The 25,254-nt window shown below is 39.1% G+C and overlaps 1 protein-coding gene across 4 annotated transcripts in view; it reads left to right on the top strand.

The window, feature by feature from the left end:
- NRXN3 (neurexin 3) overlaps window positions 1-25,254 on the top strand; it is a 1,459,332-nt gene that overhangs the window by 522,597 nt on the left and 911,481 nt on the right. For all 4 annotated transcript variants that reach the window (XM_021679606.2, XM_044918184.1, XM_021679607.2 and 1 more), the window contains 2 exons: window positions 648-851; window positions 7,020-7,046. In XM_021679606.2, coding sequence (XP_021535281.1) covers window positions 648-851; window positions 7,020-7,046 — 231 coding nt within the window. The remainder of the gene's footprint in view (window positions 1-647; window positions 852-7,019; window positions 7,047-25,254) is intronic.

The following is a 25,254-nucleotide window of genomic DNA, read 5'->3' as shown; positions in this document are numbered from 1 at the left end:
CCGACTGAGCCACCCAGACGCCCTAAAAGAGAATTCTTTTTTTTTTTGAGATTTATTTATTTGAGAGAGCGAGAATGAGAGAGAGAGAGAGTACATGACGGGGGGGAGGGTCAGAGGGAGAAGCAGACTCCCCGCCGAGCAGGGAGCCGGACGCGGGACTCGATCCCGGGACTCCAGGATCGTGACCTGAGCTGAAGGCAGTCGCCCAACCAACTGAGCCACCCAGGCACCCTCCTCTCGTCCTTCATGAAATACTTTCAGGAGCCTAAGTTTCGTTTAATGCATTTTTGTTTTGTCTATAGCACATGACATTAAATCACTACTATGTGTGGGGAGCATTTTCACATTTGTAAAACATCTTCCCATCTCTTACTTCTTTTGGTACACTTGATAAGTCTGTGAGCATGGGAGGGCAGGGACCTGTGCCACTGTATGCCTTTTAAAGGCAAATAAGGATACAGAACCTCAGAGGTTAAGTGGTCTTCCTAAGGTCATAGAGCTTAAAAGTGGTGACACTGGAGGTCTCTCCAACATCAGTCACCTGGCTACAAATTTCGCGCCCTCTCTACCCTACTGTCCTTACCCTGGAAGTAAAGGGAAACTCTGATATCCTTCATCCTGACAATCCCTTCCGTTCTTCTTTGCAGAGGCATCCATCTTGAGCTACGACGGCAGCATGTACATGAAGATCATCATGCCCATGGTCATGCACACTGAGGCAGAGGATGTGTCCTTCCGCTTCATGTCCCAGCGAGCTTATGGACTGCTGGTGGCTACTACATCTAGGGACTCTGCGGACACCCTGCGCTTGGAGCTGGATGGGGGGCGTGTCAAGCTCATGGTTAACTTAGGTATCGTATGAAGTACCCTCTGCCACTTTGTTTGGGCTTGTCTTCCCTTTCTTTTCTGATTTTCATTGGTTTGATTGAATTGTTTGTTTCTTAAAAGTTAGCTGCTCACCTCTTGTTTAATAGACCAAGGATAAAACCCAACAGCAACAAACACCTTCTTCTTGTTTCTGCATGAGGTTTTGATGTCAATTTCTGGTTTCTGACAGTGGTGGTTTTTTTTGTTTTTGTTTTTCCTAGATTATTTATTTTTTAAGTTTCCTTTCTTGGTTTTTTGGAACCGTTTAGCTTTGTGTAAAACACGCTACTTTGGTCCATCTTTTGATCAGTCACATTGCCATCAAGTCCAACTGCTTGGTCACCACTCAAAACAGTCAAACCTGACGGCAGAGATAAGACAGCAAATGGAGGCAAAATGGGAGGCTGGGGTTGGAAAGAACTAAGCTTTGTGAGCAGGATGAGAACTGCATTGTTTATTTCCCCACAAATGGGGAATTCTGGTGGCACTGGTATTTCTTTGTACTTTCTCCTAGTGGGAGGACAAGTCAGATTGTTTCTGTTGTCCCATTGGAGAAATAATTTTGTAAGTTTATAGAGTCTCTGACACGTGGAAGGAGAATGTGGCCCCTGATATGTATCCCCTTCTTCCTTCCTGACATTCTTCCCCATCGTCTAGCAGCCCCTTTTATCAAGATTGTCGTTTCACACTGTTACTCACCAATTCCTCTGTCCTCCTCATGTAATACATATGAATTTTTCCTTAGTATTGAAAAATTACAATTTCAAATTTACAGCTTTATTGGGAGAGGATCTGTTCTTCCACTGTAATTATTTGTAATAGATACTTTGTAAACTCCCCTCATGATGGCCTCACATTTGCTCCTGCTACTGACCTTCTTGACTGGATTCTAATTGATCTTCTGTGGAGGATGGGAACCTCTTGATTCCTGGAAGGAAAGAAACCAACCTCATTTCTACTCAGTAGAAAGTCAGTGCCCTCTGTCAACAGGATGAGTGGTATGGCTGAGTCCAAGCTTTCTAAGCCATGGATTTGTTTGGGTATATAGCATATGTTTGGATACAGAACTCCTTTACAAAGATTCCAGTGGAATGGCTTGTCAGAGGCATGGGGAAGACATGATGGACAAACATACCAGATACAAGACCATATAAAACCTTAGATGGCCTAGTGGGGAGGTGGAGTTTGGAATCCATACCAGTCTTACCTAATGTCAGGTTGACTGGTTGCACTTGGAAAATGCCTACACTACGATCCTAAAAATCTCTAGGACACAGAGGACTGTTTTGAGCAGTGGCTTTACTTATGTCTTTTTTTTTCTTCCAAATTGCAACTTTTACAACACTGTGCCCTTGTTCTTGTCCAGCCTCACTTGATTTCTGTTGTCAATGTGTCTGTTGGTTTTTCTTTGGTTTGTGTATATGTGTGTTTGGTTATTTTGGGTTTTGTATTTCTTTTTGCTGGATCTCTGTGTTCTTGAGTTTTCAGTCCTCCCCACCATCAGCCATGGTAAATCAAAAGATGGTATTCAACCCTTCAAAGGCCCAAAGCCTGCGGCCCGCATAGCAAACAGCCTTGAGAACAGAGCGTACTGAGCAGCCTGCAGGGGCTGGCATACCCCTGTCCCTCCCACCTTCCCTTCCCTACACCATCCTCCCCACCTCCAACAAACCAACAAAAGAGTGTATATGATCTAAAACCAACAACCAGTAGCTGATTGTTTACTTCCCTGAAAAATAGCAGAAGAAATAAAAAGAATTAAAAAAAAAAAACCCAAATAAACAAAAAAATGAACATAACATCCTAAATAGTTCACAGAAAAAGATGTAGACAATTTTTAACTCTGAATCTATTTCAAAGTAAGAGAGAAGCACATATATAAGGATGATTAGCACCATGGGATCCTGGGGAAATGTATACTGTCCCTAAACAGAAAATAGATTTTCCTTCTTAGATATTGTTTTATAAAATGAGAAAGCCAATTGTGGCAGGTCTCATATCTTAGAAGAAGATACAAGTGGGGGAAGATAAAAGGGGATGAGGAAGGAGATGGACAGATTCTCTTTTACACACATGCGCGTGTACGAGCACACGCGGTTAGTAGAGTTCCCATGTGTATTCCTAGAAACATTATTTCTCTGTTTTAAACTTTGCCCCAAATCTGGGAGAAGTGCCTCTCAAAAAGACTGCATTTGCGTCTTGATTCCTTCTAGCATACACTCAGTCTAGCTCCTCCGAAATTGAGATATCTTAGGTAAGATGGAGTTGGAGAGCACTGTACTTTTCAGAAGCAATAATGACTTCTTTTTTTCCCTGAAGAGTATGGTTCACCAGAATGACTGGTTTGAATTTACTTACCTTTCTTTCAAACCTAACATGGAAAACCGAACTGAAATTCCCTGTGCCTATGTATACAAAACTCTTTATATTCATGCTTTATTTAAAGGTTCTCTTTTCCTTTCCTCCCCAAAATATACCCCTTTGTGAATGTTTTCTCCTATTATGAGTTCATATTTCCCTTTACTTAAAGAAGAAAACATGTCTAAGCAGAGTTTGCATTCACACTCTCTGCAAGAACTAACTTCCAATGATCATTTTGTTCACCATTTCAGTTGTGTCTCCTTTCTAGACTATGCACAAATGATATTACAGTTTATTTCAAATTGGTTACGTATATAAGCTCATGATGTAAAGCCTAGTATATATTTCTCTGATGTAGTATATCCATCTCCTAAATGTCAAGGAGACTAGGCTTTCCTAAGGGCCTTGCTCTCTGAAGACAGCTGGGTGTGGTAAGAGCAGGCGTGAAAAGCGTCCTAAAACACACAGCCTGTTTTTGAAAGTTGAGAGATTGGCTATTGATCAATCATATTTTGATCCCTTACAATTAAAACATATAATATTTTGTTATTATAGTATATTTAAATATTCAAAAACCTTATTTCAGTCAGCCAGTAATTTTGTGAGATAAACCAAGGAAGTGTTTTTATGCTTACTTTTACAGATGTGAGACAAATAAAGAAACGTAGGAATTTTCAGAGCTAACATAAAAAGTCGATAGTGGAGCTGAGACTAGAACCCGGGTTTCTAAAATGCTGGGTCAGCGTGGGTTGTCTGTTACCTCCACGGGTCAGTACTGTGTGGCTCAATGATGTGGCAGTCTTGATGACTTCTACCTGCTTTCATGATGGTTAACTTTTAAACATGCACAGAGGGAGTCTTTTTTCCCTAGTGCTTGGTTTGAATTGAGCCATACAGCTGAAAAGTCAGTCAGTATTGGTATCTCATTCATGGCCCTTCTGAATCCTCAGCAGAACACCAGCAAGCCTTCTTCAATGGTGGAGGCTCATAGGGAGTGTCATGCAGTTTGGTTAGTTGTATTCAAATTCTCCAGATGCGCTCTCTCTCTCTGGCAACATGGGCTTGCTGACAACTGTTTACAGTATGCATTGTTGAAAACATACAATTCCTAGAAACATTCACCTCTTCCATGCTCTCAACCCAAAGCTTATTAATCTAGAAAATAATAATTTCTCATTTACTAAAATAAAACAAAAAAACATCTAAATGAAACAGGATGAACAACACAGACATACACAGACACACATACACCCCTCAGATACCTTGCCAAGGGTAAGGCAGAGATTGAACTTTGGCTGCTATTCAAGATAGATTTAAGGAAGTTGCTTTTCCAGCCCAATTCCCTGGATTCACTTTTCGTTAAAAAATACATCCTCACTATCAAGACTACCCTCTCAGAGCCTATGAGCAAGGCACTGGGATAGATTTTTTTCTTGAACCACTTATTCTTCAGGTAAAATATCAAAATAATTCATCACTTCTTGGCTTAGCCAGTTGTCTACCACCTGGAAAGCTCCAAGTCCTCACAATGGTATAGAGACACCATTCAGTTCATGGAACCATTTGAGTGAACCCAGCACCTCTCTCTAGACCAGGTCCTTGTCTAAGAATAAAATCCTCAGGGTGCCAGGGTGGCTCAGTCCATTAAGCATCTACCTTCGGCTCAGGTCATGATCCCAGGGTCCTGAGATCAAGCCCAGCCTCGGGCTTCCTGCTCCGCGGGCAGCCTGCTTCTCCTTCTCCCTCTGCTCCTTCCCCACCCTTGTGCTCTCCCTCAAATAAATAAATAAATAAAATCTTTAAAAAATAAAAATAAAATCCTCAACAGCATAGAAACAAAGGAAGACAATGCCTTCTTGTTGACAGTTCTCAGGTTTGTTGCTTTAGGCCCACTCTTTCTCGTCCCTTCTCTCTTAAGCATGCCCATACAACTGTTTCCCCTCTCTCCTGAATACATCAGGAAGGGGCATTTCTCCAGCTTTGGCTTATGGCAGGTGCAACCCGTAGCTGAAGCCCCACCCCTTCCTCCCTACTTTGCCCTTCCCCTTCCCAGTCCTCACCAGGGGAATGGCCTCCTCTGTTTGGTGATCGTACCAGTTGCTCCAGGGCTGTTTGCTCCCACTTTTCTGTTGCGGTTGACGACACATGACAAACCTAACCGCACGAAACCAAACCCAGATTTTTCTCAAGAGATGTTCTTCTGGGGAACAAATAAGCGTACCACCTCCTTCCTCAGAATGATTGGGTGTTCTAGATTTCTCCTATCTGGATTTCCATAGTTTCATTCTGCCCTGTCCTTTGCCACTGGTTCCTCTTTCACTTGCTTACTTAAAATGGTTTACTTTGGGAAATTCAAATGATGGCATTATCCTTTAGGAGTCCTCCAAAACTACTGGGTTAGTCTTAGGCAGAGGAGCTCAGTTTCTAACTGTATTTTTTTCCTGTAACTTTTTTTCTTCTTCTTGTCTTACTTTTACTTTTTAGTATCCAGCTTTAAACAAATTCTTATGGGAATTCCCACCATGATAAGTCAAATTTAGTTTCAACTGGGCAACTTTGTCACAACTAATCTGAGACCTTTTTTAACTGTTCTACCCAGTCCCCTACAAATATAATCATTGACTCTAGACCTTTTGTGCTGGGTGTTCATGACTCTAAACAGATATTAATAAAAGGATAGATACTCAGAACTCTGGCATAGGATACCCTGTCGGGTTACCAGGACTGGAAGATTAGCACCCTTTCTTCCCTCTCTTTCCCATTAAAAAATGTAAAAACAAAGAATTTTCTTCCCTCAAGATGCAGAATTAGGTCAAAGGTGCCCAAGACCTCCTCCCCATATACCTGTCTCGCCTTCTCCTTGAATGCTGTAGGCACTTGATTCAGTCTGAGCATTCAGGCAGGAAGGCGAAGATGGGCTTCATGAGTGGGTTGGTCTGGGAGCCTTTGAAACAGTAGCAGAGAACCCCATCAATTGTGATAACATCATTCAACTCCTTTTACCCTACACCCAACCCCACCTCTCTAAAATCTGGGATGGGTGTTTGTGCGGTTAGCTGTTTGCAAGTGGCCATTTTATGACAGGAAATGACCAGGTGGTATTAACCCTTTCCTTATCTCTAGGGATAATGGCACGTCTGCCTATGTAAATTTCTATAGCATCTGGGGCCCTAGCAAAGAAGAGGGTGGAGGGAGTTTGTTTTTAGAAAAAGAGAAAGGGTTAAATACTGCACTGAGAAACTTCATGGACAGATTTTTTAAAAACATAAACAATGTGTCAGATTGGTAATATATCTTTGGAAAACTAATATAAAAATTGTGTTGATGCTATTTTTAAAGATAAATTTTAAGAAAATCATTATAGGGGGAACTAGAATATAATCTGCATTTGGTGGAGAAATTTTTACATAATTTTCCAAGTTGAACAAAATTAATATTTCAAAGTTCAGGTTTGAAATACTTTATATAAATGAGTAGGTTTTTGAAAAAAAAAAAAAAAAGGAGCAGCATACTCGGTGTCTATTGTGGATATATATGTATACCAGTATATATCTTTATACATATGTGTATATATATGTGTGTGTGTGTATATATATATGTATCCAACTTTACTAAATAATATACTGTACATATACACCCACCCTTAAACTTGTACATACTGTATATATATAAAATGGCCACATTTCTTGCGTGTGTCTGTCCCCGGAAGGGTGGACTGATTGTTTTTGGATGTCTGCAGCTGTTACCTTGAAGGATGCAATTTCATCTTTCATTTATTTTTCCCCATCTAGACTGTATCAGGATAAACTGTAACTCCAGTAAGTTTTCCCTCAAGTTTCATTTTGTTCTTAAAGAAAAGAAAAACTGACTTTATTTTGTTTACTGTTTATGAGCTGTTTTTTGTTTGAATTATTTTCTGTTCTGACTATGGAGTTGGGGGGAGCTGGGGTTGGCAATATGAAGGGCTGGGGTGAGGGTAACGGGCTGAGTGTGGCCCAGGGCATGGTTTCTGAATTGGGGTGGGTCCTCTCTTCTTTCCTTGCATTTGCTCTTTATGCAGAAAAGGAGGAAAGGGCACCTGGATAAGGAAACAACTTGAAAATGAATTGAAATGGTAATTTATTGTTTTGGGGGAAATAATCCTCAGGGGTGGACCAAAAACATTAGAGCAACCAGAATGCACTTCTCCACTACTGAAAGCTTCAGAAAATAAAAGCAAAGTTCATGACCCAGAAGGTGGCTGCCAACTCTGACATTTCTTTCCCAGCATTTATCACTGTAGGGTTTTTTTTTCTCAAAGGGCGGGCAAAGCGTTGTTCTTGGTGATAATGCAACATTTTAACCCAAGTCTTGAGACACGTTCTGGCTCTTCTGAATGAAAAATTACAGCCTATTATATTTACTTTATCCCATTCAAATATTCTGGTTCTTGAAGAAGGGTGTTCATGAAGTGCAGGCTGAATAGTACTCACGTATTTCTTCCTCTGCCTCAGAAATGAACATTAACTGGAGTCATGAGGTCAGAGAACCAGAAGAGAAAGAGGAAGGATGGGCAGGAGGGAAAGAATAGGTGTAGTTGACAAAAGGAAGAAAGGAAGAAATATACTTTGAGTCTTATAGCATCTTATATCAGTTAAGATAATTAAGTAACTAACTAGGGTAATTAGGGCAATTAGCTATAACAAACAATGCCAACATTTCAATGGCTCGACAGAAGACAGGTTTATTTCTCCTTCAGGCAAAATTCAGTGCCAATGCCAGCTCTCTTCAAGGAAGTAATTTAGGCATCCAGGTCTCTTTCATGGCCTGGGTTCACCATCTTGGAGTTCTAACTTCCAGCCATATCATAGGGAAGAGAGAAAGAGCTTGGATATAATGCAGTGTGTTTTTATTGCCTTGCCTGGAGTGATGGACATCACTTCTGCCCATATTTTCTCAGACATGACTCCATCCAAAACCCAAAGGAAGCTGGGGATATGTTCCTCCTGTGGATCTGGGAAGATGAAATTAGACTGATTGAGCACCTAACACACATGATTCTCAGTATGACCCCTTCATTTTTTACTTCTTTCCTCATTAGGGCCTTTCAGTAGGAACAAATTCAGAAAAGGAAATAATCCAACTTTTATGTTTCATTTGCTTCTTTATTCCATCATATTTTATAGGTGCTACTGGTTTAACCTTCTTTCTTGGGAGATTGATTATCAGAATGACAAACTAATAAAGCCCAAAACACTTTTTGGGGGGGGCCAAATGTTCCATGTAAATTAACAAAGGAAAAGAAATGTAAAAAATTGATATAAACAAGCACTTCCTAAAGTAGAGTGCTTTATGCTTGTCTTGGAGTCATTTTCAGTTAATTTAAGCAATGTCCTATTTTGCTGTGTTTAAACATTTCTAATTAGCCAGAAATTTCTCATGATATTTAGATCATTAAAAGGCTAATTGAAACATCCTTTTTTTCCCTAAAGACTGGCATTTTCTCTTTCTTCAAGCAGCTTTATTGAGGTATAATTTCTATACCACAAGATTCATCCACTGTAAGCCTACAATTCAGTGATTTTTATTAAATGTATAGAGTTGTCCAAACACCACCACAATCACATTTTAGAACTTTTCCATCACCCCCACCCCCCCAAATTTTCCTCATGTGCATTTGCAGGTAATCCCTGCTGTTACCCTTAGCCCTATACAACTGCCAGTTTGCTTTTATCTCTATAAATCTTCCTTTTTCTGGACTTTTCATATAAATGGAATCATATAATATGTAGTCATTTGTGTTTGGCTTCTTAAAAAAATTATAGTTCATTTATGGAAAGCATGAAGGTGGAAAATTTTCATTCTAAGTTGAACTTAGCATCTTCTGGCTTAGATACTTATTTGCAGAATAGAGAACTGAAGGAGTTATTTGATCGAGATATCTGGACTTGCTTTCTGTGCTCTATCCACACTTTATCTTGCAATTAATTTCACATATATTATCTGATCAGCCATGAAAAGTCATCTTTAGACACATTCCAGAATTCTTTATTCTAGGAAGGCAATGCCTCTTTTTTTTTTTTTTTTTTAAAGATTTTATTTATTTGTCAGAGAGAGAGTGAGCACAAGTAGGGGGAACGGCAGGCAGAGGGAGAAGCAGGCTCCCCACTGAGCAGGGAGCCCGATTCAGGGCTTGGTCCCAGGACCCCGGGATCATGACCTGAGCCGAAGGGGACATTTAACCGACTGACCACCCAGGCATCCCATGGCAATGCCTCTTTTCCAGGACATAGATGCCAGCAGGTTTTCTAAATGTGATAAAAGATTTTCTATTCAGAGCCCCCCAAAACCATCATTGAGAAGAAATATGTCAGCAAATATGTGTTCCCTACTTTGATCACAGTATAGAAAGAGTATAACTAGTTTTAGTTCGATATTTAGGTAGAGAGCCAAGATTGGATTTTGGAAATCAATTTTGAATTCTTAAGATAAACCTTTAACATACTGAGGAAGTTAATTTTGGGGAGAACATCAGAGGAAGAATACATAGTGCCCACTAAATGAACAGTGGTTGAATAGAAACCAAAGAAAACAAAACAGAGCAGGAGTCCTTTAATCTAATACCTTGAGTGCTGAGGTATATAAATGTGCACCCAGGGGAATGAAGAGTCACGAAGTGAAAGTGACATATTTTCTTGAAGTCAATTTTAATTGTTGATTTGGAGTAAAAACTTGAATTGAGACCAAAGTGATATGTTATGCCGAAGAATGCAAATAAGTGTGAATCTTATTTAGTTTATGAATCTTAGGTTTTAAGAAAAACTAAGAATTCAAAGACATATAATTTTTATCATGTATCTTCTTTTTTCCATCCCTAGCATTATTGGCACTTGGGTGGAAAAGTTCGAGAAGGCTAGGCAACTAAAACAGGTCCAGGTAATCAGAACTTCTCAAACCTCTCTCCTTGTGGACTAGATGTCAAAGTTCATAGTTCAGTCTGTTCTGGGATCTAAAGCTGTTTTGGTAATAGGTGGGCAGATCCTTCCTTTTACCCAGTTTTTGTGATGAGATTGATTTGTAGCCTGAGTTTCAGAGGGAGGGATTTTCCTGTTATGTCTCAGGTGTCATTTCAATAGAAGTCAGAGGGTGTTATTACTCACGTTTCAGAACACAGCTGCTTTTTTCCCTTGAGGGGACATACTGAATTAAGCTTTAACCACGTTTAAATTTAAGTTCATGCACTTTTCCAGTAATCCTTTTTTAGAATGTCTGTCCTCTGGAAAGTCAGGTAAAATACAGAATGACACCATCTATGTTTTTCCTCTTCATCTGCTGCAAAATGTTTGGGTAAATGGCTGTTTCCAAGGGTTTGTGTGACACTCTTTAGAGAAAAGAGCATGAAAAAGAAGGATGATCTAGTGTAAGGAGAAGACAACTGGCCATAATAGAGGATAGTGATCTTGAATGAAAGTCTCTTTCTTTTGGCCCTTGTTATCTGGTCCTTCTGTCAATGACTTTGGCCCAGCTCTGTGCTGAGTGTTTCCAAGAAGAGGAAACAGGTTTTTTGTTTGTTTTTTAATCAGCTTCTCTGCCTTCCTTCCTCTTTCTCTTTTCCAATGCTTTGTCGTTCCCCATAAGATCTATGATATACTTATCATTACTCACTCTAAATCTTGCTATCCCTGCTTTCCAAATCGTCCAAGAATACCACACATAAATTCTTCTCTGGCTTCTATCTCCAGACATATATTAGAGAGTATACAAATCGAGGCCTTTGGTTGAAATTGGGACATTGCTGGATTTGATTCAATTGGCAGGAATATTCAAAAATATATAATCAGGAAATTTCCAGCTTAGAACTTAGTTTTAAATTGCAGAAGATCAACAGAGTTGGCAGTCATCATGGTGATTGAACTACAGGGTGGCCTGGAGCACTACTAAAGAAAACAGGGCTACTTTCTGGGGAATTTTGGAGAAAATCACCTGTTCCTACAGTTCCAGTTCCATGAGGCTGGCAGTACCCTAGGAAGTGTGTGGTTCTGAAAACAGGTATGGACTTCTTACTGGTCTCATGGATGTTTGCTCAAATCAAAGTATGGAAAAAGGTTTGTTGTTTTTCACCTTGTCTGATTTTGACTCTGCCCTTTGATTTCCTAGCCCCTACTTTATTCTCTCCCTTTCAAGCTATGTGCAGCACAGCTTGAATGAATATAGTATAGTCATATTAATGACAGATGAAGACAACATGAATGACTATAATGAACACATAAGAATAACTATCAATTTCATCCTTTTGTTTTTTAGCCTTTCCCTTCTCTGAAAGGCTGATTCCTCTGTGTATGGTCATTTTCTCAGTCTTTCTAAAAAGAGGTGTATATATCGTATGGAAATTGTGAGTTTGTGTACATGCCTGATTATTTAGGGAGATGTAGGAACCCCCCCCCCCACCAATTACGTTGAACTTGAAGTCTTTATTTATCTGTAACAAGGTTCAGTGTTTTCCTCTTAGATATAAAGGAGAAAAGAAATAGAGTGCCATACAAAAATATACTGACCTTAAAACACTCAGTGTCATCCTGTAGTCACTTGTGTGAGAGAACAGCTTTGATAATCCTGTCCCCTTCCACAGACTCTGTTCTCTTTGAATCATCATAGAAGTGTACAATTATATAAGAGCTATATGAAAATAACATCAGGATATGATACTCCAAGTCATACCTCTAAAGGCTACTAGTATTTACTAAATATTCCTTCTCTCGCACCGGTTTGCCTAGCAGTTGCTTTTTGCCTTTTGCATTAGCTTCTGTGCCTTAGGCTTTTTTTAAGCAGACTCAATTTCCAATGTCTTGGCCAAGTCAACAGTGCGTGGGTGTTTCTTGCTTAATTTAGGCATAAATTAATGGGTTGGTGAAATGCAGTTTATTACACTAGGCTTTTGGGGGTTTTTGCTTCCTTTTTCTCTTTCTTCCCTCTCTGTGGTACTGGACTATGCTATTTCATCTTTAGGCCTAGTTTATCTAGAAATCCCAGAGCTGAATTGTTTAGCTCATCCCATTAACTCAGAAACACATACCTGAGGTCCACAGGAAGGCTGACTTCTTCACTATTAAAAGTCTTCTGGGAAGAAAATTCTGAACCCTCTTTGGTATTTGTTCCGAGATTTGGATAACCATGACTGTCAGTCATTTGCCTGATCATATCACTTAGCGTTTTAGTGGAGATGGAAAATCACAAAGCGAGATCTTCTGTATAATAATGTATTGTGTATCAAACTATCAACATCACACCTGAGAGTTTCTCTTTCCCTACTAAATGATTATGCTCTACTTTTCTCAAAACCTGATTTTTAAAAAATAATACATCATTTTTTCCCCTTTGGAATGTTTTATATTTTTTATAACATAAAACACTTCAAGTTTACTAATAGTATAAATAATAGCCAGATTTGAGTATGATAGTAGGATGCTTCCTAAACATTTAATATTAAATTCTTCTTAATAAATACTAATTCAGGATTTTTTTTTTAAATAGTTAAAAAACTGTACATGGAACAAAGGAAAAGTAAAAATTCTCACTCTTATCTCTTTCTAGAACCCAAATTCTCTTTCTCAGAGGCAACCAAAATTATCAGTCTTTTGTATATTCTCTCAAAGATAATCCATGAGTATACAACATACAGTTATAACCATATTCTACCCCTTTTTCCCTTCCTTGTCCTTAACACAATGTTAACACATTCTTCTGAATTTTGCTCTTTTTCACTTAAAATATTTTAGGGACTATTTCATGTAAGAATATTAAGATCTCCTTTGTTCTTTTTAATGGTTACATAATACTGCATTTTATGGAGATACCATAGTTGATTAAATCAATATCCTACTGATATACATTTAGATTTTTTCCAGCTTTTTACTACTGCTAAAACTAAAAAACAAACAAAAACACATGTTTTTGTTTATTAGTCTTTGCAGGAATGTCTATCTGATAAATCCCTAAAAGTGGAATTAACTAGGTCAACAGATAAGTGCATTACAAAAACTGATAGATATTGCCCAAGTGCATTCCAAAGAAGTTGTACAGATTTACGTTCCTACCAGCAATATGTCAATGTTTGTTTCTCCTTAACCTCGCCACACCATATTGTCAAACTTTTTGTTCATTTTCTCAAAATGCTCTTCAAAATGTTGCTGTCACATATTCCAGGGAGAGCCATTGTCACCCTTTTCCTTCCATCCTTTTACTTCTTCAAGTATATGTAGGGACCATTGTTACTCAAAACCTGGGTGCCGACTTCTCCCAACGTCTCCTAGAAATCTTTAAATAGAAATCTCTTATAGCAGCATTTCTCATGTTAATCTTGTTTTTGTTTTCTGTAAGCACAGGTGTTGTAGAAAGGTGGCAATATGTTATAGGAATTTTGTATGATTTCCCTCTTAGGCTCCTCTTATCTATGTTAGAATCTCCGCAAAGAGGCACTTTAGTGCAATTACCAAAAGCAAGCAGGACTGTGGCACCAAACAGCCTGGGTTTAATCCTTGTCTCTACCACTAGTGATCTATGGGTCTTTGGACAATTTATTTCCACTCTCAGTTTTCTCAGTTGTAAAATGGGTGTGATTACAGTGTCTACCTGTTTAAGTGAGAACAGAACCTAGAACACAGTCTGTGCTGTATGTGTGGTGGTGGTGATGATGATGACATCATGATGATGACAACTGAAAAGATGATCTCTTGAGAACTATACTTGTTCAAGAATGGATGGTATATATTCCTAAAACTATACTTGGTAGCTTAATAGATGCCTGTAAAATAAGCATCCTACTTACTCCATCAATTACTGAGGGCAGTAGTAAACACTTTTCAAGGCCATCAGAGTTGCACTGGATTCTGCATCAGTAACATTATTAATAAGATGATGGATACGACCATCATGGGGTCATATTGGGATTTTTTTTCCTCTCAGTGCATTTTGATAAATAAAAATTTGATGTTAACCCAAAACTAATGAAAACATTTTAACTTCATGAGTTCTTCTGTGTTTGTTTCTGGAACCTTGGTATCATTTTAATAAACACTTAATAGTGGTCTAAAGTGCAAATATCTGTGAAATGCACAGGTCTGAGTAGATGATATCATCATATTTGTGACTTTAATATCTTCTAATATCAATTTCAGTACTCTAAATAGGAACCAAAATAAAGTCGAGTCAGAGCAATGAGAGTTTTTGAAGCAAGGGTATAGATTTCTGGCTAAGAATGTTACTGTATGTTCAGTTTCCTTGGCGCATTCCTTTTATGGCTTTAAAAATCATCACATTCACGCAGACCGTGATTAGAAAGGAGAGCTAGTTCACCAAGAGGAGAAAAGGGCCATCTTCTTTTTAAGAGATCTTGTATTTTGGTTTCACCCAGTTTGTTGAAGCATGGTATGATGAGCCAATATGTTAAAGATTCACACTTGGACCTTTGGGTAATTAAAATCATGCACATGCCGTACAAAGGCTGGTGGCTCAGTCTTTATCAGATCCATATGTGGTGCCCATTAATAGAAAACTAATGACCATTTAGCAGTTAGAACTACAGTACCATCCACCCCCAACTTCTGGGAATGTCCTTTGAGAGCAGATTAAATGAGACCCTAAAAGAAGAAATGTCTCCTTCAGTGACGCTACCCAAGGCCACTTTTTTTCTGATTTCAAAATGGTCCCTGTGCTCTGGAATACAAATATATCATCTTTTGGTTTGCTTCTCTTGTGTACATTGAGCCCCTGGTGTGGATAAGTCCTCTCAGGAAGGTATTTTAGCAACTGTTCATCTGGATTTTAGAAAAGGTAAAGGGATTGAGATCAAGTGCCCAGTTAAAGAGTAGGTGGGAAGTGAGAGTGACACATTAAATTATAAATAAGTGGCTTCCAAAGGAGAGTGTGTTTTGTCTCATCCAAGGAATAAGCAGAGGAAGTAGCAGAGGAGAAAAGAGACTAAGTTAAAAACACAAGATCTCACAGAATGTATAGATATAAGCAAAGTTCATTGAGTTACTGACTTCTAGGAAAGATTGCTAAATAAAGGAGTAAACTTTCTCTATCTAAACATCTTAAAAATAGGCAAACACCTTACCAACCTAGGAATGATCTATTGTGAACTACCTAGGTGAGAGAGGTGATGTAGACTCCCAGAAGTGTTTCCCAATCACAGTTCAAGCCACTGGAATTAATCGTGTTAAATTAGTGTCCATAGTTTGGAGACCTATGCATACATATAGTGGTATCTTATGTTAGCACAGCCTAAAATTTTTGTGCTGATGTTTGCCACTGTTTGATTTTCATGACCTGAAGCTACCTTGGATGTAGTATATGCTCAATATATAATTAAATCAATGAGGTAATGAAATATGCCTATCCCTCTATCTTTTTTTGTTTTGTTTTGTTTTATTATGTTATGTTAATCACCATACATTACATCATTAGTTTTTGATGTAGTGTTCCGTGATTCATTGTTTGCATATAACACCCCTCTATCTTAATTTATTATTTACACAAATACTCTTAGTAATCACCATAAGAGATATAAGCTGACAATTATAAGCTATGACTCTTTGTCTTGTTGTCATTCTATAAGGAAGAAAATTAACCAAGAATGACTTTGTTCTTTTATCCCTAAAATCTGAGAGGATATATATTACTTTCTCTGTAAAATAAGGGATTTTAGACAAAATGAAGATTTTCATGAGGTCTCATTTAGCCAGGTTTTTGTTGAAATCCAGAAAATTTCATGAAGGAAGATGAGTATTAGTAAATATTATATGTTGTCACTCTTCCTCATTCTTCATTCACTTATTCCAAGAACATTTATTGAGAGTTAACTGAATTCCAGGTGTTGATGTCAGTTTTAGGGGTTTATACTATGAATTTCCAAGGAAAATGCCAAAGGAATCTAGAAGACTGGGCACCCCTTTTTTTCATTTTCTCTTCTCTTATAGAAATTGGAACTCAGGTGCATGTACAGATGGCCCCCAACTTATAATGACTCAACCTCTGATTTTTTTGACTTTACAATGGTGTGAAAACAATGCACACTCAATAGAAACTGTATTTTGAATTTTGATCTTTTCCTGGGATAATGAGAAGCAGTATGATACTCTCTCGTAATGCTGGGCTGTGGCAGTGAGCTGTAGTTCCTAGGCAGCCATGCGATCTTGAGGGTAAACAAGTGATACATTTACAACCATTCTCGGTTTCACTTTCATTACAGTGCTCAATAAATTACATGAGATATTCAACACCTTATTATAAAATAGGCTTTGTTAGATGATTTTACCCAACTGCAAACAAATGTTCAGAGCATGTTTAAGGTAGGCTAGGCTAACCTGTGATGTTTGTTAAGTTAGGTGTATTAAATGTACTTTAAATTTGTGATATTTCCAACTTACGATGGATTTATTGGGTTGTTTACCCCACTTTTAAGTTGAGGAAGGTGATCTAGGTCTCTCAAATCCAGATGAGTTTTTCATAGATTTTGTTTAGGGATGGTTCATTTCAACGTTTGGTTCAACAAAATAGTTTCTTTTTTTCACAATACATTTGACCCTTGAACAATGTGAGGGTTAGGGTGCTGACCTCCTTGCAGTGGAAAATCCACATACAACCTTTGACTGCCCTAAAACATTACTACTAATAGCCTACAGTTGATCAGAAGCCTTAATGATAACATAAACAGTAGATTAACACATTTTTGAGTTATATGTATCATATACTGTACTCTTACAATAAACTAGAGGAAAGAAAATTATTAAGAAAATCATAAGAGAAAATACATTTACAGTAGTGTACTGTAAAAAATCTGCATGTAAGTGCACCTGCACAGTTCAAATGCATTTGTTCAAGGGTCAACTGTATATGTGTATTCCTTGTGTTGAGGTCCTGAGCACTGGTCTACTTAGCTAGATTTTTTTTCCTGATTTCTCTTTTTCTGTTTTTGGCTTGCTTTCTCTCATCTGACCACCTGCTTGGAGCCAAGCACGGTGTGTTCCTGCTTTCCTTTCAACAGCTGTATTTCAAGCACTGTGATTTTGAGTAAAAATGGTGTTTCTGTTTTCCTTTCTAGTTTTTGAAGTTTTCTTTTTGTACTGTGATCCATTTTATCTGTCTAATTGCCACCGTAATATTTGTAAGGTGATAAATTCAGTAAGTATTAGTGTTAGGCACAGTTTGTATTTTGAAAATTAGGAAGGGCCACTTGATCAGTGAGCTGTAGGATGTGCTAACATTATCAACCAAACCCTCCATTCCTGTTTGGTGATAAAATAAACACATCAATGGATCTACTTCCTCATAGTGCCTAAAAATACGTGTGTGTGTGTGTGTGTGTGTGTGCGCGTGCAGGTATGACCTACTGATTCAGAGCATCTCAACACAGTTTTTCTCAATTTTAGCATCAATTTTGGGAAGAAAACTTAGGGATCTGGGGTTGTTGCTTTTAAAAGAAATGGAGTCATTTTTCTGGCTGTTCTGTTGACTCAGTGACTAAAATCACAAAGCTTTTTAGCATAGAATTTATTGGAAGTTAGGGAAAGAAACCTTAAAGGGATATATACATTTTCCTTCTAAAAATAAAGTTAGAGTAAATCTGATTATATAATAACTGAACATGAAAAGATGACACCGTTATCCCCAGAGCTTTGTGCCAGTGCTTTGTCAGAAGCAGTGTTCATGGTGGCTTCTGGAAGGGCCCTCATTAGGGAGTGGGAAGCAGGAGAATATATCAAGGGGTGAAAGCAGGAGGTGTGGAGTTTAGTTATAATGATCTAAATGTCTATCTTCCTGAATGGCTGAAGTTACATTGCAGTAGAAAAATGTTAAAAGGCCTATGTGTTCCAGAAGAGAGACAAATGTAACGGAGGTCATGTCTCCGGAAGCAAAGTCTCGAATGGTTATGAGCTCAGGGTCTTCCCAAGAGGCCTGTGGGAGCACATATTTTAATAGCACCCTATTACAAATGGGGAAACCACAGCTTATGGAATCCAAGTGCACTGTATAAGGTCTCAGAGTGATTAGTAGCAGGCATGAGTCTTCATAAATCTCAATTTCTGATTCTTAATCAAATGAGCACTCTTTGTCACCAAAGTCAAATTACCTTATAATGTTACCACAGGATATTTTTTTTCTTTAGAATTAGTAAAAAGAAAAAAGCTGGGGGGAGGTACCACTGCAAAGGTACCAGTTAGAAAGGATATGATGACCTACACTCTTAGATGTGGGATGAACAGCAACAGAAACCGAATGAAATTTAGTTTTGAACCTAGGAGATGACAGAAATAAAATTGGCATTATTCACAAGTGTGGGCAGGTTAAAATCTACTGCATAAACAGAGGGCTCCTCCTCTGTTTCAGAGGTAATAAAAAGGAAGAAAATTGGAAATACTGAAGGGGGGGAGGGAAGAAAGCCCCTTTATTTCCTGTGAGTGGTTTTCCTGTGATGGTCAGTCTGGAAGCCCTATTCCTTCCCTCCCTCCCTAGAACCCGAGGGAAAGGAACAGCCCTGCTGACCGAAATGAGGATGCCCGCAGGGCTGGGATGGTGAGAGCAGCAGGGACAGAAGGCTTGAAAGGAGCAAAAGCAGCAGACCGCAGGAACAAATGCGTGCAGGATAGGCAAAGCTGAAAAGAAAGAAAGGGCATACAAGTATCCCTTATGGAGAAGAGTCATGTGTCTTATCACTATAGAAAAATTCTGTGTTTTTCTGATCTCACAGAGGGGAAAAAAAATGCAGAAGAAGATGAAGACATATGATGAAGCCACTGGGCTAGGGGGTGGCTAGAGGAGGATTACCATTGTCTTGTGAGAAGAAATGGATATTTGAAATGAAACTCACACGATATACCTCTCAGTAGTTGGGATGTTTCACTTAACTGTTTGATTCACTGATTGTTATTTACAAGCAAACCCTTTTGATAAAGGAACCAATTAAAAGAAAAAGCTTATCAATTGTCAGAAATAGAAAAGCTAGATATTGTACCACCCTGATGACGGGGTAAGGTACTTGTCTGTGGCTGAGTTTTTCCACAGCCCTACACACCTGGTAGAAAACAGAAGAGTGAGGATCTCATGATTAACATCTCAGAGGCATGAAAATTGAATGCTGAGTGAAGACACTACTCCATTCTTCCCCTTCTCCAAGTTTTCCCTGAGCCCTTTCACTCCATCGCAGCGAAAGTGGATGCTAATCCATACACAAGGACATATGCAATGAAATTTTGAAAATCTTTGCTCTTGTTACAGAAAGTGCATCAACGTCCCAGGTGGCTACGAGTTACAGCAAAAAATAATAGCAAAGATTGAGTGTTTTCTGCATGCCAAACCCTGGGATGAGCACTTTGCTTGCATAATCTTGTTTAATCTTCATTCCAGTCTTATAAAGGAGGTGTTATCTTCATTTTAGAAATGAGACTTCATTATGCAAAATGCTTTGCCCAGCTTCAGATTCAGTCTCTTTGATCCCAAAGCCACGGCTGCTCACCATGGCCCAGAGTACCTCTTCTGCTTAGATGCTACAATGTGGATGCTCAAGTGAATGCAGTCCACCACCCTCAGTCAAGTGCTGATGGGACTCCTGAAAGATGACATGTCTAGTCACCAATAAATTGCATTTTTTTTAGGTTAATCTTTCTGTAACCTTGGCCTTTCCAGAGTCAGGCTTCCTTCGCTCAGATTTATGGGTATATTAGTGTCCCATTCTTGTTCATAACTAGTCTCTAAGGCACTGTTTAATTCTATGACTGAAAGGTCCTTGCCATTTAGAGATGCATAGGGGATGAATTAGGAATGATCATACAGGCATGGGGATGACTAGGAAGAGGGTAGTGCTATGATGACCTAACTGATCATTGCTCGGTCATCCTCCGTGTGTCCAGTGCTTTGTTGGCCTTCCTTTGGTAATATTGGTACTCCCTGTCTTTGTCTCTTTCCGTTATACTCTAGTGCTCTTGTCTTAGCAAACAGAGTATAGTTACTCAAATTCCCTGAGCTCTCTACACCGGTGTCCCTGCGTTCATGCTTTGTGTTATCCACCATACACCATTTCTCTCTGTATCTGCCTAGCCAACTACTGGTCATCCTTCGTGACACTCAGGGGTCACGATTCATGAGAAGACTTTCCTTTTACCCCTGGCATGTCAGGTTTTTCCACCTCTAGGTTCCCATAGTATTTGGAATGCATGTCTTTCAGAACTCATCACATTCTTGTTGCTTTACTTGCCTACCTGTGTATCTCCTGAACCAATCTCTGGATTCCTCACAGTTTGGAAAAAGTGTCCTATTTATCATCGGGTCTTCCCTGCTTACAACAGAAGCACACCTATGGTTGCCATTAATGCACATTTGTTTAGTTAATCAATAATGACAAACTTAATGACTTGAAACTTTGGGCCACAGAAGAAATCTGCATGGATGAGTATAGATCTCTTAGAGGAAAATTGTTCCATATTTACAAAGAGGGAAATCTCAGTAGCTCCTAGCTTGCCATGATAAGGACATTTGTCCAACTCCTACAGAGAAAATATGTTTTTAGAAATCCTTACTAGATACCGCTACATTAGAAGGCTAACATTTAATATGAGGAAATGTGATTTCGGAGCAATCGGATTATTCTTTCGCCTAGATGGGAGTGGTTCAAAGAGACATTTAATAAAGGCACAAGTTACCTTTGTGGAGTATTGCTTTGCACGTGGCAGAGTGTGTTGGTCTTATCTTATCTACCCTGGATTTTTAACCTATACTCTTGCCTGTACTATTGTTGGAGGCCTCCGTAAGCTTCAAAGGAATCTTAAGGAGAATAAGGATGATTACTCAGAACAGAAAAACAAAACACACCTGCAGCAGGAGTGGCAGCATTCCATAGTGGGGAGGACAGAACTTTTAGGCTCTGCTACTCATTAGCTCTTGTTTTTATTATTATTATTATTAATGTTATGTTATTTAAATTCAATTGATTAACATATACTGTATTATTAGTTTCAGAGGTAGAGTTCAGAGACTCATCAGTTGCATAGAAATCACGTGCCCTCCTTAATGCCCATCACCCAGTTACCCCACCCCCCCCACCTGCCTCCCCTCCAGCAACCCTTAGTCTCTTTCCTAGAGTTCAGCCTCTCTTATGGCCCTTAGTCCTGAGGCAATTTCTCTGAGCCATCATTATTATTAGTAATTGCTGTAAAATCATTTGATGAAGAAGAAAAATATCTGAACAGAAGCCTAGCTCCCAACCATGTGATTTCCATCCCAGCATTTAAACAGGCACCAAAGATCTAGCGTCATCCTATGGCCTCGTCTCTCATGGCTTGAATTGCTCCTTGGTCATTTAAACTTGTAACAATAGAAACATCAGTTTCCCCAGGCCTCTTAGCTACTTGTCTAACCTTTCTGATTTGTCACAGGGAATTGCTGCTCTTGCAAAATATTTTATAGGAGACAGGACAAAAATTGGCGTTTGAAGAAGTGGAGTGTATCCAAGATATCTTCCAGGCTTTTCCTGGAGGGGTTTTGTGGCAGCTGGTTTAGAATCTTGTGTGAAATTAATTCAGGCCTTTCTGTCCTGCTCCAAGTAGGCTCACATTATGAAACAGTAAGGGTCATCTTACTATATGTTGGCTAATTGAATTTAAATAAAAAACAACAACAACAACAAAAAAAACAGTGAGGGTCCTCATCTACCAAAGTCACAGGGACCAAGGGTTTAGTTTAATCTCCGAGGGGTTAAGCTGTCCCTGGTAAAGTTTAGTGGTGCAAGTGATATGCAGTCGTGTGTTCCGCCACAAGGAAATACACACAGAAGAAAAACAGCAACAAAATCACATGGACTGACATTTAATGAGCATTTATTTTGGGCCAGGCAATATTTTTAGTTGTTACATATATTATATCCTGTAATCCCTATAATAATCGTATGCAGCGGTCAGGACCATTTATGTAATTTGTGGGGCCTAGTGCAAAATACAGATGTGAGTCCCTTGTTCAAAAAGTAGGGAAAAAGCATTTCCTTTTTTATTTTTTCCAGTCTCTCTCAATCTGTTAGGGTGTTTTGTTTTGTTTTGTCTTAATGTGCTTCTAATGTGCTCCCTTCAGCAGGAGGATATTCCTGGGGTGAGCACAGACCCTCACAGGCACCCAAGACTCCACCCCATGGCTCTGCCAGTGGGGGCGGAAAGTAGCAGTAGTTGCTGGGTAGAGGTGGAGAAAGCAGGTGGCCAAGAACTTGTCCTGGGGAGATAAGACCACTTGGGAGCCAAAGTTCCCATTGAGAGTCAAAGTTCCCATTGAACTTCACTTATAAAATGGAAGTTCAAAGATAAAATTCTTGGGAATTATAAGACAGTGACTGCAAAGCATTGAACCCCAAACCCACAGGACTCTGTGTGACCATACTGGTTACCTACTTATGAGGCTGGCTCTGCAAATAGATACTGTTATTTGAATTTTACAGATAAGGAAACTTCAATGATCAGAAAGTAGGGTTTTTTTGTTTTTGTTTTTGGCAGCACATTTGTCCATCCTGTAATTACTAAACTGTGTATACTGTGCCTATTATAGACATTGTGGCTTGTTCTAAATTTTGGTAAACTTTTAATACTGTGTTTTGTAAATTCCTAATTGCTCCTGAATGTCTTTCCTCAAGGCCAAGGATAAACTATGAATCCTATGAATTATTCTTTCCATAAAGGTTTGCATACAACAATGCATCACATTTTCCCGGCCAGTGGAAACTATGCTTTATTTTTGAATGTCAATATCTAAGAGACTGAAGCCTTTGGTGTAATTTTGCCAGTAATAATCAATTTTTCCTGAATGGGTGTGATCAGTAGTCACACATGCCCATGTTATGAGGTTTTTACTCCCTTCCGCAACGATTTTCTCCCTCTGGTCCCCAGTTGTGAATGGGAGATCAAACTCCAAGTCCATTTGTACTGCACCTCTGCCTTCAAAAGTCTGAATTATCACTTAATTTCTCTCATGGATCATCAGAAACTAGAAAACAGAATTTGGATATCATCACACGAATGTACCATTGCTGCAGAAATCCCTGGGACTGAGAGGGGGAAGAAAAGAACATTCCAAGAATCACTGACCATTCACACCATCTTTAGAACAATGCTGTCCCACACCCCGGTCTCTGATTTGTTATTCCATATTCACCTTTATCTAATCTAAAGATGAACAATGAATACCCTTCAAAGGGGATGAATGATGAGAAAACTCACATCAGTAGCTCCCATCAGAATATTTTAAAGGAAAAGCTCTGTTCTTTCCAACAGATTCTGTAGAATCTTTGGAACAGAACAGGAGTAAATTGGTTTCAAGTTAATAAGTGAAAGCAAAACACTTGCTGTGGCTATAATGAGTGCCATTCCTAAGGGCTGCCAGACCATGCCATTTTTCAGTGTCTTTCTGGAAAGAATAATTTATGTAAGCTTCCACTGAGCAGCCGGTACTGGCTGGGCTTGCCCCTGCCTGCCTTGTGATTTGGGGCACTGCAGTGCGAGCTGACATGCTGTGCTATTTGGCTGTCTCAGCCTCATGGCCAGCTCTTACTCAAAACAATGTCAGGGGACTATGACAACATCCCTTCGGGGATCTATGCTAGATATCATGTAGTAATTGTATTCACGGAAGAGCATTTCCTTGTACTTACAGTATACTTTGTTCTATGTAACAACATACTTGGTTATGTCTGATTTTATTGCCACTACCTTTGAAGGCACATATTTGCTCTCTTGTGGAGTAGTTATGTCCTTCTGCTCAAATTGTCTTATACCAAAGAATGGTTTTCTTTGGCCTCTCTGTATCCAGACTGATAGTTGAACCATCACAATTACCTGCAGGCAGCAAGTGTTTGTTAATGAAGTTTACATCACCTTTTTGGGTGATTACATGTTGGCTTAGCTTTCCCTTCTAAATAGCCACTTAATTTATAGTTCAATTATTACTGATCCAAGAACTATCAGTGAGCATAATTCTATTGATTGTGAGTTGCATGCTTGGGAGGTAGGTTAACTTTGAAACTCACTCTATTTGGAGAGAATGTTGCTTTGACTAAAAATAATGAAGCTCTTAAATATTTATCTCACAAGTGAAAGTCACTGGTATTGAATAAACTTCCTCCCTGAATATTTCCCTCAGGACTTGGAGAACTTGGCGGTCCACTCTAAAAAGTGTAAACAGAGGTTGGTAACTTTTTCTATAAATGGCCAGATAGTAAATACTTTAGGATCGTGAGCCGTACTGTCTCTGTCACAATGACTGAATTCTCTGTCACAACTCAGTTCTGCCATTGTGGCACAAAAGCTACCACAGACCATACGTAAATGAATGGGCAAGGCTGAGTTCCAATAAAACTTTATTAACTAAAACAGGCAGCAGGCCAGATTTGGCTCAAGGGCCATAGTTTGTTAATCCCTGGACTAGGACCAAAAGAGAGAGGTGTTTGTAGAAACTGTGTGTGGAAAGTAAACTAAACCACCTAGGAATTCAAACTGTAAAGCCAATGGAAGTTTGAAAAGCTATTTATTTAAGGCAATTTTTTTTTTAAAGATTTTTATTTATTTATTTGAGAGAGAGAATGAGATAGAGAGCATGAGAGGGGGGAGGGTCAGAGAGAGAGGCAGACTCCCTGCTGAGCAGGGAGCCCGATGTGGGACTCGATCCCGGGACTACAGGATCATGACCTGAGCCGAAGGCAGTCGCTTAACCAACTGAGCCACCCAGGCGCCCTAAGGCAATTTTTATTCTAAGTATGGTAATGCAGTGCTGAAGAAGATCAACACTGTCCCTATCCTTATGAACTTTGCATTTTGTTTGGGTTGTTTGGGAACATGTAAACAACATAAATGAATTCAGATAATGTCAAATGCAATAAATAAAATGAGACAAGATAGAGAAAATGCCTGGAAGTGGGAGGGAGTACAACTTTAGGTAGGACCATCCTGGAAGCCTTTCTGAGGAAAGTGACATTTTTTGGTTTGGACATTTGAAACTTGAATGGTGACAAGGATTCAGTCT

The sequence above is a fragment of the Neomonachus schauinslandi genome, chromosome 9 (genome assembly GCF_002201575.2).
Source record: "Neomonachus schauinslandi chromosome 9, ASM220157v2, whole genome shotgun sequence".
Lineage (NCBI taxonomy): Eukaryota > Metazoa > Chordata > Mammalia > Carnivora > Phocidae > Neomonachus > Neomonachus schauinslandi.
The sequence above is the reverse complement of the archived record's forward strand: the minus strand, read 5'-3'. Positions and strand labels throughout refer to the sequence as shown.